This window comes from Festucalex cinctus, chromosome 8 (genome assembly GCF_051991245.1).
Source record: "Festucalex cinctus isolate MCC-2025b chromosome 8, RoL_Fcin_1.0, whole genome shotgun sequence".
Classification (NCBI taxonomy): Eukaryota; Metazoa; Chordata; class Actinopteri; order Syngnathiformes; family Syngnathidae; genus Festucalex; species Festucalex cinctus.
Genome location: NC_135418.1, coordinates 11,631,425 through 11,644,883, shown reverse-complemented (window position 1 = coordinate 11,644,883; position 13,459 = coordinate 11,631,425). Strand labels below are relative to the sequence as shown.

At 39.2% G+C, this 13,459-nt stretch overlaps 1 protein-coding gene across 3 annotated transcripts in view; it reads right to left on the bottom strand.

Annotated features, from left to right (window-relative positions):
- The window catches only part of tafa1b (TAFA chemokine like family member 1b), a 182,537-nt gene that overhangs the window by 134,953 nt on the left and 34,125 nt on the right, over nt 1-13,459 (bottom strand). For all 3 annotated transcript variants that reach the window (XM_077530493.1, XM_077530491.1, XM_077530492.1), the window contains one exon: nt 13,073-13,197. In XM_077530493.1, the coding sequence (XP_077386619.1) occupies nt 13,073-13,197 (125 nt within the window). The remainder of the gene's footprint in view (nt 1-13,072; nt 13,198-13,459) is intronic.

Sequence of the window (13,459 nt, the reverse complement as noted above, 5' to 3'; positions counted from 1 at the left end):
GTTATTAAAGTGTTTGGAAGTTAACTTCTGAAAACTTCAGCAATATGCACAATGATACATTCCCTCCCGAATATTTTCAGTGTTTTTTTGTTGTTGTTTTTTAACCTTTGCACTGACCACAGCAGCAGAGCAGTGAAGCAACCATAAAGGTCTTTAAAGATGTACCTCCTTAATCCTGTCCCAGCTGTAGGTGTGGCTGACAAATCTTATTTGCTGCAGAAAACAACTGCCCACTCATGCGAATAATCTTCAACTGCAATAACATTCCAGCAACAACATGCTGGTTTTCCAAGGATTTACCTTGATAGGAGGAGATATACAAGACCATAAAAGACAAATTTCATAATAAAAGCTTAGGGAGAAAAAAAAAAAAACATTCGCCAAGTTCTGCCATGATCAAGCTCTGTCATGTATAAGAAGTGAGTCGCCAGTATATGTGAAGCTAAAGTGACTGAATTTGTGAATGAGTAAAACAGGCGGCTGTAGCTAATATTAGTGCTAAGACAGAAGCAGCTTTATGTCCTTCTGGCACCTCACTGCCTGCCATATAAGCCATGATGTTGGGGGGGGATCATCACTCATATGATGTACACAGTATGTGAAACAGGGCTATTATTACTCCTGTATTTGGCATCTGCCCAAAGTAAAACTTGACTTGTTGACCCTGATGGGAAAAGAGGAGCTTGCTTCAGATGTAATATACATGATTACCACAATTGAGACAAGAATCATTCAGGTATTCAGTGTACAATTTTAGGAAGATCAATTAATCCATTTGCTGTATATGCACACCAGTTAATCCCATGCTACATACAGATTACAGTATATAGTACCATGAGGTCACCAACATTTTTGAAACTGTGAGCTAGGTAACTTATTGAGTATTTATTTATGCAAAGGGCTACCAGTGTGATACACACTTCTATCATACAAATGCACAAATTAACTGTAATTATATGAATAATAATAAATTATCATGTTACCCTACATTAAGACACTAACTGGGAACCATGTTAGGGACCCCTCGAAAAACAAACATTACTAATGCTTACTATACATTCAAACCTAGTGACAATTTCGAGACTCAGTTTAACCTAACAAGCATGTTTTAGGAGGTGGAAGAAAGCCGGATTCCCTGTAGAAAACCCACGCAAACATGGGGGAGAACGTGCAGTCGACACAGGAGACTAATCCAAGATTCTAAACCAGAACCATTCGAGTGTGAGGCAGAAGTGCTAAGCATTTTAAAGCCAGTATTGGAGCTAAATATTTTTAACTATTGGTCATCATGACCTAAAGTCACTGAGACTCACACTTTAAGCTCTTCAGTCCTGTAGGATTCAGTAGAGCAAGTAACTGGTGCCGACTCAAAGCAAATGAAAAAGAGACGTGCATATTATAATAATGTATTGTGTTTCTTTCCATTTTTTAATTTCAGTTAACAATTAAACATGTTTCAACCAAATCTGCTGGTGTCATAGAAGCAATATAATACTGTATTTCACATTGGAATCATTGTTTAATGGTGAGTTTACTCACTCTATTTTCAGCTGTGTGCATCAATCAGACCCAGGATAGTAAAAATATACCATTATTATCAATTAGTCATCAAAGCATAATGTTAATTTTCTAAAATTGCAGACACTCAGTTTGTTTAAATATTGATCAGCTCCAGTCTTGACTGTGAGTCTAGTGAGTCTTTATGATACAATATTTATACACACAGGCCTAATGCTTGTCCATTTGATGCAAATCAATGAGGTTTCACATTTTGAAAATCGAACTGTGCAAAACCACCACACTATGACACAGCATACATTCAACTAGTAGTCATACGATTGGTAGAAGCTGCAAATCGTGTCAAAGTTGTTGTACAACTTGGAATCAACTAAATGTTATGCTCGAACATTGACTGTGAAAGAGACAGTTTGAAATAACCTGTGCCTTTTCTTTAGGACCAATGGTGTTCTTTTTCATTGGCCATGAGCATAATATTGATGTCACAGACTGATGTAAATTCCACCTAAGTAGAAAAGAATATTTTTCATAAAAAATTAGGCCCAGCTTTTTTACACTCCAATTCCAACACTATTCAACATGCATGCATTCCATTGACGCCTCAGACATCCATCCAGAAAGGGAAACTATATCATAATAAACGTGATGCAAATAATGTTTCTGGAAATCATGTATTAACCTGCCGCAACCTCGATCATGACAGCAGTGCATGGCACGGTGCATGTTGCTTTCTGGCTGATCACGCAGAGAGACAGAGAGAGCGAGAGAGAGAAAGATAAATATTTTTCCATGTTGGTTTAGGACACATAACGTAACCCGGGCTGATCGGCAATGGCCGGGAGGCATTTTCCGATCATTTTTACGTGCCAGATCCATACTGTATGCCCACGCCAATCTCTGAAAATGAATGACGTCGTTGTCGTCCTCTCTGGGCTGTACAGCTTAATGGCGCTCTAAACGCTTACTCTCGGTCCAACCTCGCTTTCTGATCATGTCATCTTTCTCGCAACTGTTACTATAGCAACCATGTTCTTGGCGCAAATCCATTGCCATGTGTGGTAAATCAGGTGCAAATTTGCTCCAAGCTGTCAGTTTTGTGGGCGTGTTTGCGCCGGTATATGATTAGAGCAATATCCTTAGTGAATAGGTGAGTAACTGGGCGCAGACTGCGGGTGCAGTTGTGGTGTAATATTTCGTGCTTTTACCGGACGCAGCGCATTCTTAGTGAATATGCCCCTTCGTGTTTTATTTACATACGTACACAGTTATTTATGTATTTATTTATTTATTGTAAACGGGGATCCTTTACCTAAAAAAAAGTGACATGATAGAGAAAAACTGAGATCTACACCCAAAAATTAGTTAAAAACAGCTGTCAATCTTACCTCAACAAAAATTGTTCCCCACTGTAATAATTTTTATGTGTACTTTGCTTAGCCTATACATAACGAAAATAAATGTTGTTGTTGTTATGATGATGATGATTATTATTATTGTTATTGTTATTGTTATTGTTATTGTTATTATTATTATTATTATTATTATTATCATTATTATTATTATTGTAGAAAGTAGTGTATACTGTCAAATCCTTGAAAGATATAAGTTTGTGAAGGTCAACAAAACATGGAGGAGAAGAGATAGGGAGAGAGATAGTTTGCACGAGAGAGACAGCTCCTTTGGGTCATTACACTGCAGACAGTCACATGCAGATGCCATCTCATTCTTCATTCTCTTCTCCTGGCCAACAGACGCAGAGCGGGAAGGTATGAGGGCATTGAGCCATGCTCAGTGAAGCTGACATGTGCTGCAGATACTGGAGCAAATGAAGACACATTGCAGAGCTGTTGGATACTAATTGTGCTCCCGCATTTTCCACAGTCTGGCATTGTGTCCAAGGACTATACAAGTGACTGGCACATGTAATACCAGCAGGTAAAACCACTATAGTGTGTATTTGTTCAGGTACTTGGCCGTGTCCATCTCACGTATCTGCGCCTTTTTAAAGCTGTGATGCAAAGAAGACAATATGTGCCTGCCTCAGCACAGCGGGCACACGTATTCATCCAAGCAGATCAGACAAGACAAACAAACCTAAGTCAATGCTGACAGAGCACCCCGGGTGGAGAATTTAGCCAGACTTTCAATCACTCATTGGACAAGTGGAGATGTATACAGGTGAGAGAATTTGGGTTTCCATAATTCCTAACCCAATAATCAATTTTTGCACCACCTTGCAAATGAAGGGATTCACATGGACCAAACTCACATTGGCATCAAATTGATTGTATGCTGCGAAATTTGAATATAATTATGACAAAACATGACTGTACAAATTGTACGTAAGTGAAGACATCATTTTCTGTATATCAAAGAGACCCATCACAAGCAAAATACTCGCCAAGAAATCCACTGTCTGGCAGTTTTCCATAACTGTCACTACAAACAAGCTTATTTGTTATTGTGTAACACTATCAGGTGAGATTGCAGAGAAACAGATTTAGACATAGATAAGAAATACAGTCAAAACAACCTAATTTGACTGCCACGGAGTAAATGAAAAGAAAACGAGTCTGCTAGAAACAAAACAGTCAATGAGGCCCATTTTTCCCTCTAGAGTGGATTTAAATGATGCCATTGCATAGCGCTGCTGCACCACAATTACCTGGTAGAACATTCCCTTACCCCATTAACATAAGCCAGCTATTTCACTTTAAAAAGGAGTTCTAAAGGGCTTGAGGGACGTAGAGGTGAGAGAGAACCTGCATATGTTATTGTATAAATAAAGATGGTAATGATTTATGACATTGTATGAAAATTAGATGATGTGAAAGAGTTTGGAATAGAAGTAACATTATGGAGAAAAACACAAACAGAACCTCCTAAAATAGAAAGTTAAATCTTTATAGACCGCTCCTGTTAAGCCTCATTTTTCAAAAACTTGAGTGAGAGCGTTGTCACACACAAAACTCTGAACTTGTCACTAAGATGATGCTAGTAATTAATGTGATGTTGGTGTGAGGAGCTTCGGAAATAAAAATCTCACTTTTACACTTATTAGCCCTGACTCTCCATTGACACCTGTCATAAGATTTGTATGTACATAGACACTATGAAATACATTGTTCGGTCTCGATTCCAAATTTAGCGCTATCAATGGAGCTTATGTCTTTGATCATGCCTGATGATGCGCGGAGGGAAGAGGAGAGAAATGGTACACGGAAAAGTGCTCAGAAAAGTGCCAATTCAACCTCTACTCCTCCTGCCGTCTTTCTGGCCATAAAACGCAGTGTAATAGGATTCCTGAGCTTTTCCAGTGACTGCTTCCACTATCACACAGACATTTAAGTGCACTAATCCATGACAAATTGTCTCATCTGATCCATGACAAATCGTCGGAGGGGCTGATAGCGGTGAGAAGATGGAGGGAGGTTGCGGGGTGGGGAGGCCGGGCGTAAAGAGAGTGCTGTTTGGCACCTGAATGATCCGGTAGTTATTGCCTAGTTTTGTTTTGAAAGGCTGCTTTCATTACCACAGAGGGCACTGTAGGTGGGTGCGCGTGTGTAAAAGCGAAAGATCACATGGTGCTGATTAGCTCTCCACCGAAGTCCTCTGTTTGCAAAGCAAGTCTATTCTAGAGTGGATGATTCTAGTGTAGGACTGCAAAAGACTCAAAGGCATGCCTGTGAGGTAGCTGAAAAATGGCATGTGTAGTTGCTCTTTTGAGGAAGCAGCCCTTGATAGCTCAAGATGCGAGGTCTGTGATCATTCAAAACAATGAGGTGGTTGTTTCAACAATTCTGCTTTTACCAAGATAATGTTCAGTTTTGATGAACGATGGCAGAGAGGTATTCATCTGTTTATTATTTTGTTTGGCATTTACAATACTCCTCGTGTAGCTGAAGAGGCTAATCAAATTTTTTTACAAACATTTTATAGCTATCGTATAATGCAATAACAATACACATTCTTCTCCAGGCTGATAATGTCAACCGAAACTGAACATGAATGAATAAAACACAGAAAAGTCATTTACACCAGTGAATATTCTTTTAGATGTCCATTAATTCAAGGGCCTCATCTAGCCTAGCTGAGTTAAATGACTCTTGAATCACTAAGTGACTCTCTAAAAATTTAAAAACTTGACATCGCACTTAACAGCCAAAAGGCACCATAACAAACATTGTTACCCTGAGTGATTCCACAGTTTAAGCATCTTCTGAGGTGTTGTGATACATGCTTCTGTGGAATATTGAAAAGAAGAATATAAAATGGAACTTTCTTTTTTCTCTTAGTTCTCTTAATGGGCCAACGTTAGTCTGTGTTTTCTATCGTCATTATTTTTCATGTACAATTAGTACCTTTAAAAACTCATTTTGCCACTTTGTGTCGACTGAAGATGACATCACCTTATTGAAAGAAGATGCAGGCTGTTACAGAAAGAGAACAAGGATGATAATAAAGACAAGAAAAATGGCAATATACAGACATAAAGACAGTGCTCACTCCCATTCACTTGAATGTAATCGCCGTAGTATTACGGCCCTCGCTCTTTTTGAGCACAAGCTTCGCTATTTCAACCACAGGTTAGGGTGTGGATCTTTCCAATAAAAGATGATTCGTTACATAGCACGATATATGGCGTGCAATACGATTTAAGGACTGCTGCAATGATTCAATTCTGTTGGATTCCATTCGGTTCGATTGGATTCTGCAGGGTTAATCACGAAATAATTTGATATTGTATGTCTCAGTTTACACACATTCAAAAATATCTCTACCTAATAAAAGGTGATTCAATACGTATCTTGATATATTTTGATGATTCAATTCAGTTTGATTCAATACACTGGCATCTTTTAAATCAAAATTGATTTTTGATACAGTAATAATTAAAAATACACTCTCTTAGGGATTGGGAGTTATGCAAACTATTCGCCAAGCCAGTCATAAGTCCTAATACTGGCAATTGACTCGAGTTAAGTCATGTGACTCGAATCTCCCACTGCTGAAATGGATACAGATGCTATTATATGTCCAACCTCTTTACAGAGGTAAATATTCCTAATGTTTTGACAGTTAATTTTAACCTATTAAAAAGCTACTAAATGTCTTTTTTTGAATACATCCGGCACTATATTTTGTATAGTGTAGTGGAAAATTGATATGTCATGTATGTGTTCCCCATGAGCTCACAGTGCCAGTCAGATCATTTTATTTTCACCAACATCTTAAAAATATGACTACCACAGCATCTATTGAAGTGGTGGAATTTAATTGAATTTTGTTTAGCCATAAATTTCCCACACTAATTAGTCCCCGCACTATAATGAGAATGGAAATTAAGCTGATTTAATGGCTTAACAAAAGCTCGGACAGCTTATGTGGAAAGATGTTCTTGTGGGTAGTGTGGATGAATGAATTTCATACAAGCTCCAACACCTCCACAGGAAAGGCTGCAAGATTACCAATTCAGATGATGGAGAAAAAAGATCCTGTATGTGCGCATTTCGTCTGCTAACTCACAGCGATTGTAATGATGAGTCTGCTTCAAATATGGAAATGAGCTCCAAGTTGAAAAAGATTTCTTTGCATTTCAAAACATTATCACAAAATGCAAGAGAATCACTTCATTTCCGCCCTCATTTGCCAAAACACAGCTACCCTAAATAAAGCTCAAGGTTTCACACGTTGCATCTTGTTTCCTTCTGCCGAAAAGATGCAAGCCTTAGATCTCAAAAATAAAAACCTAAAGTTTCATGGATATGTACAGCCTTAGTGCAGTTTTACAGTCTTTGGACAGGTTGTGAGAAGGCTTGAAGCGGAGTTTATCCAATCACACCCTTTGCACACCCTTTGATTATGTGCTTGATCTGTTTTGGCTACAAAATTCATTTGCTTGATTTTCTCTGAGAGGTCAACAAGAGAGATCTCATTCTCTTAAAAACCGTTGCCTCATGCAGTATTTGTCCAACTTTTGGCTTTTTTTTTTTTTTTTTTTTTGCTTTTTATTAATAATATTATCATAGATAAAGCATAGAAAAAAAATCTCTTAGGGAGCTGAAATTTCACCAACATTGTCCAAACATGTTGAAGTTCAAAATGGCACCATTCATCATGTCTAAATTGTTATTGTTACGATTATATGTGGGGAAACAAATTCTGATAGTACACATGTCGTATTTGTCTATTGTTTGGCTACATTGACTTCCATTATAAAATCCAAATTTTTCATTTTTTTGATGAACTGTAAACCTGATGTGTTATAGTGCATTTCCCACAATTACCCAATGTATCCCTTCAGTTGGGCCTCAAATAAAGGTAGAAAATAAAAAATGTGAGCTGAGAGTCTTAAAAGCCATAATCCACCAGGTGGCTTTTTAGTTTTGCTTGAGATGACGTACAGAATGTCTTTGCCAACTGACTGTACTTGCACCAAAATAAGCTGACATGATCGGGATTGAGAGAACAGGCATGCGTGCGTGTGTGTGTGGGAAACGTGTTTGCACGCGCGTATGGTCGAAGCTACAAGATACATTTTATTTACATAATGTACGGTTTTGCTCATGGCACTTCATTTATATAGCGCTTTTCCACCTTTAAGGCACTCAAAGCGCTTTACATTTTGACTACCCATTCACCTACTGATGACGCAGCATCAGGAGCAATTGCACACTATTACTTTTATTGTCAACAGAGGACATCAAAAATAAATATATAAAAACTATATATAGATAGGTCTGAAGCCACTGATCATTTGTTTGCATGAGTGGTTGAAAGTAAAAATAAATAAATATTCATAAATGACTTGGTTATCACACTTTGAATCACACTTTGAAGAGAGGAGTCAACACTTGGCTCTAATACTGCGAGAGGTTTATTTATTTATTTTTTTCGTACAAGGGTGAGACTTTTCCTTCTTGAAGGCATTTTGCAAAAAAAAGTTACCATAAAATCCCTTGAATAACAAGCACCTGTCCATAATTAGACGTTTATAGTTTATCTCATAAGCCTCCTCTTTGAGATTTCACCTTATTTACATGGCCAGTAGTCGCGAGTCAAAACAGATGTCATTTTATCGTTATCACTTTCTTTCACGTCAGCAGCAGGTACGTTGTGTCATAACAGGAGAAACAGGGCCTACAATTGTGTATTAAAGTGAGCGTACACTGAGCAAAAAAGATGGTTAACGCAACATCCTCACCACGCTACTTCAAAAGAGTTACGGGCCAGTTTTACAGCTGCACCTGGACCAGGAATAACACTCGTCTATTAGATCTGAGGCTCTCGTAAACGGCTCTGTCAGATTCATAATAAAATAAAACACTAGCTAAAATGCTGTTATCTTCAGACTGCCCCACTGGGTATTGATGCACAATGAATTCTTTAGCTTAACAATAAATGTAGTTCCTTTTTACACAACATAATGACAATGTTATATCACACTTTGTAGATGTACATGACACCGAGTGAACGATTTGACAGGAAAAATTTCTTCTGGCAGCATTGACAGCTGTGCAATGTGACTTGGTTACACTTACTGGGTTGTAATAGAAATTAATACTATGTGCTGTCTAACATGGCCTGACTTTGCCAGTGTTTCTCGGCGGTGAGCACTTGTACATGTTACTCTAGCAGGTGTATAAAGTGTCGGCCCAGCTTGTGTGTGTCATGTCACATTCAGCCCATCTGTCAATGAAGTGGATTATTTCTTGAGCGAGCGGAATTGGCTGCACAGAATCAGGCCACCATCAATCTTCAGGCGCGCGAGCAGGACATGAGGGAGGTTAGAGACTCTCCAGCAAGAGCGCTGCGCTGCTTCCTGAACAGGTGACAAAGCAGTCAAGCGATTGGTTACTCAATCTCTGCCTCAGTGCACCCATTTGTCATGGAAACATTTGGGATAGCAAAAAAAAAAAAATGATGAACTCATTTTTGTGGTATGCAATGTCATCAGTTTTTTTTTTTTTTTTTTGCATAGGGTGATTACACAGGGCGGCACGGTGAATGACTGGTTAAGCACATCCGCCTCCCAGTACTGAGGACTCGGGTTCGAGTCCAGGCTCCGGCCTTCCTGGGTAGAGTTTGCATGTTCTTCCCGTACCTGCGTGGGTCTTCTCCGGGTACTCCGGTCTCCTCCCACATTCCAAAGACATGCACGGCAGGTTAATTGGGCGCTCCGAATTGTCCCTAGGTGTGCTTGTGAGTGTGGATGGTTGTTCGTCTCTGTGTGCCCTGCGATTGGCTGGCAACCAGTTCAGGGTGTACCCCACCTGCTGCCCATAGCCAGCTGAGATAGGCTCCAGCACCCCCCGCGAACCTTGTGAGAAACAAGCGGTTCAGAAAATGGATGGATGGATGGATGGATTTCGCAAACATTATTCAACAGGACAAGACAAGATGTACTTTCAGTTCAACATTACCTTGACAACACTCTGACATCCTTTCTCTTCTATCATTGTTTGTTTCTTTGTCCGTGGGGGATTGTTTGTGATGCACAAATGTCATTGGGTACATTCATGCCAAATCACCTGGTGGTTTTAACCAAGCGGATTTTGATTTTAATGAAACGTGGTGGACTTGGTGATAGTGATGGCACAACCATGAATTTCAAATTTTAGGATACATTGTTCCCTCACTATAATGCGGTTCATGCCTTGCTTTTTCGTCAATTTTTGTTGTTGCAATTTTACATGCATTTTTTGTTTACAGTAATGTACCTATTTGATCAAATTTATGGTTTTAACATTGATAATGTTTAAACAAGAGAGAAATATGAGAGAAAACTATAAATGCCTCGATGAGAAAAGTGTATATACTGTGTAGTGAGGGGTTTTAGTGCCTTAAAACATTTAGGATAAATATAAAACATAAAGCTATCTACTTCGCATATTTCATTTATTGCGTTTTTTGTTTTTGTTTTTTTTTTAATTCGAACCCCAGCGGAAAACGAGGGAACCCTGTAATAGAAACAGGGAGCTGCAGCCTGCCGGATTTGGACATTTTCGGCAAAAAGAGGTGTTGGCCACATTGATTTGAATCCTTTTCAGGTACTCTGAAATATTTATGCTTTAGAGAACATGTGATAGGTTACATTTCGTGAAAAATTTTAAAAGTTCAATTTCAAGGTTACCTAAAACAAAAGGTCAAACATTACTATAATATGCATGAATTGTCTTTGCAACAATACCTGTTTTATGATGAGTGACCAAGTAGTTCTTGAGAAAATGGGATAAAATGAAGTAGGAATTTTTCCAAAAATGTCCAAATTTGGTGGGCCGTAGCTCCCAAATCCCTGCTCCGATTGAGATCACATTTTAGATTTACTGGCGTACCATCACTATCGACAAATTTTATTAAACTCAAAATCCGCTTGGTTAAAAATTTCACCCTTTTTTTTTTTTTTAATTTGGAATGGAATGATCCCATTACATAAACTTATTTGACTTCTTATACTTTTATTACAATTCAAATTATTTTACATCTTGTGTGTTGGATCTCACTCAGTTTTACCTGATCAAGTGTCTCGTTAGTGAATATCAAGCACACAATTATCTGGATGTTCGAACAGAAATACATTTGTTTTATTTCAGAAGATAAATTGTCGAAGTATAAGGGACAATGGCTTTTACAAGAAGGCATTTGTATTTGCCACATAGCCGCATCTATTTATATCTGAGGGTAGTGGCCTCAGTGAAACTGGAGACACTCTCAAATTATAAAATCAATTCTAATTCAAATATTCATCATAGCATTTCAATTTTGAGAAAGCAGTTCTGGTTAGTGGCACTCAATGGCTGAGTAAGATTGATGTCAGCTTAATCCTCTACAGAAGAACAACATGATCCAGTAAAGTGTGCGTTTGCCACACTGCCCAGCAGCAGTAACAAAAAAAAAAAAAATGTGCGATCAACCATCATCCCTCGGAAGCTAGCAGATTAGGAGAGTGAAATATCAAAACATTAGCTTGCCCAGCAAACACTGCTAATTAAAAACTTTTATGAAAACAAAAGATAAACTGATGTGTGTCTGAGTGAATGCGCCTTCTGGTGCTATTATTTAGCATTAACTCCTACAGCTGAAATCAGCCTAGTGACATATACAACAAATTTGATCTTTAAAAAGATCAAAATATGTCATGAACAAAGCTTTGATATCCTCGGGTGATCCATGAAAATGTCAAACCACACAGCGCTGTCAATGTGAAAATTCTGCATTACCGTGCGAAGAGTGCGCAGTACACATCTTCGCATTTTGATGCAGTTAGTGAGTGAGTCTGACAAGGAAATTTCCAGAAAGCTCTGAGACGAAACCATCCTGGATGACTCCCCCAGATCCATACAGAGGTTAGGGAGGAAGGCTATTTTTTCCCTGTTGTTTTCCTCTGGGACCACTGCATTATTCAAAAGACACTTACTGAGGCTTGCACGTACTTGTACATTTTTGGCACCAAAACTGAATTGCCACCAGTCAAAAAAATGAAGAAAAAAAAAATGCCGGGAAGGAAAGCTATCCTTTAAAAATGCATTCCTCTTCTGTCGCGCATCCGTCAACCCCTCGTTCCAATTAACAGCAGCAGGTTACTTGGAGAGCTTCCTATCATAGTTTGGATTTTTACTTGTCAGCTGTTTCACAGTAGAACTACTGTAAGTCAGTTTTCTGACATGCTGCTTGAAAGTCACCAGCATTCTAAAACAGGCATGGATTTGGCTTTTTTGTTTCTTCTTTTTCCCTGTGCATCAAATGCAATGCGTAGCACAGGGAGAACTAAGTAGAAGATAGCGTCTGTTGAACAGCCGCTTGGCTTCTGGAGAGAATCCCCGCTAATGTCTGACGGTTCGGCAAGGGATGGAACGCTCATTGTTAGAGGCTTAAAGAAAGCCTTTTTGCTTTCGACTAAAAAAGCTCCCCTTACCCGTAACACTCCCTCTTACACTATTACCACCGCTAGTAAGCTTTTTCATAATCAGAGAATTAAATCTGCCTAGGCTGCTTCCCTCCTCGGTTGCCCCTGCAGTGCAGAAGGCGTCTGGCTTAATTGCCAAAGGTTTTCATTACAAAAGAGGGAAACATAATTGTCATTTCCAACCAAGGCGCAGAGATCAAAGCTCCCTCGGCAACCAGCACATTAATGGAGGCTTTTGCCTCTAGCTTGTTGTAGTCGTTTGCCAATAAGACTTGGGGTGCAATTGTCACCAATTTCTCACCGCAAATCATGTTCTTGCCAACTCTCACAATGTTGGATGGAGTGTAGAAGCGGCAAAGTGTATATCCTTTCATAAATAACCTTATATGTATGTGAACACGTGAGTATGAGTACATCTGAGGCAAATTAAAGGCACAATTAGACACCCATTCCTCTGCGTATTGTGCATGGCTGCAAGCATGGTGAATCATCACGTTACAGTATACAACTGTGGCAAATCATCCTGACATATTGCAGCAGCTGCTTTTACACAGCCAAAGCTGAGAAGTGCGGCCCCGGTGGAGAAGTCACACCTCATATCCCAACACTGCGCTGGAAAGCTCAAAGCGGACAAAGCTGTACACTTACCCAGGGTGAGAATGTCGGTGCGACCAGGCCGGGCCACATGGTGCTGCTGGATGGTCTGGTAGAGTGTCGCCTGGCACAGCAACACGAAGCTGAGGCTGACCCACATGGCCAAAAACCAGGACATTCTGCGGGACAGCACAAATTGTGAGACAAGGGAAGACATTAATAACACACACAATTCACAACAATAAACAGAAAACACTACTTTTGCCTGTTCGAAATTGCCGTTTTGTCATAACGCAACCTAGCAAATTTTGCTCAAGTCAATGAAATTGTGATTTTTTGGGCGAATGCGGAGATGCTTTGTGTTACGTTTAGGGGTGTGCTCAAAAAATCGATACGGCAATATATCGTTGCGGGCCTCATTACAATAAACGTATCGATACG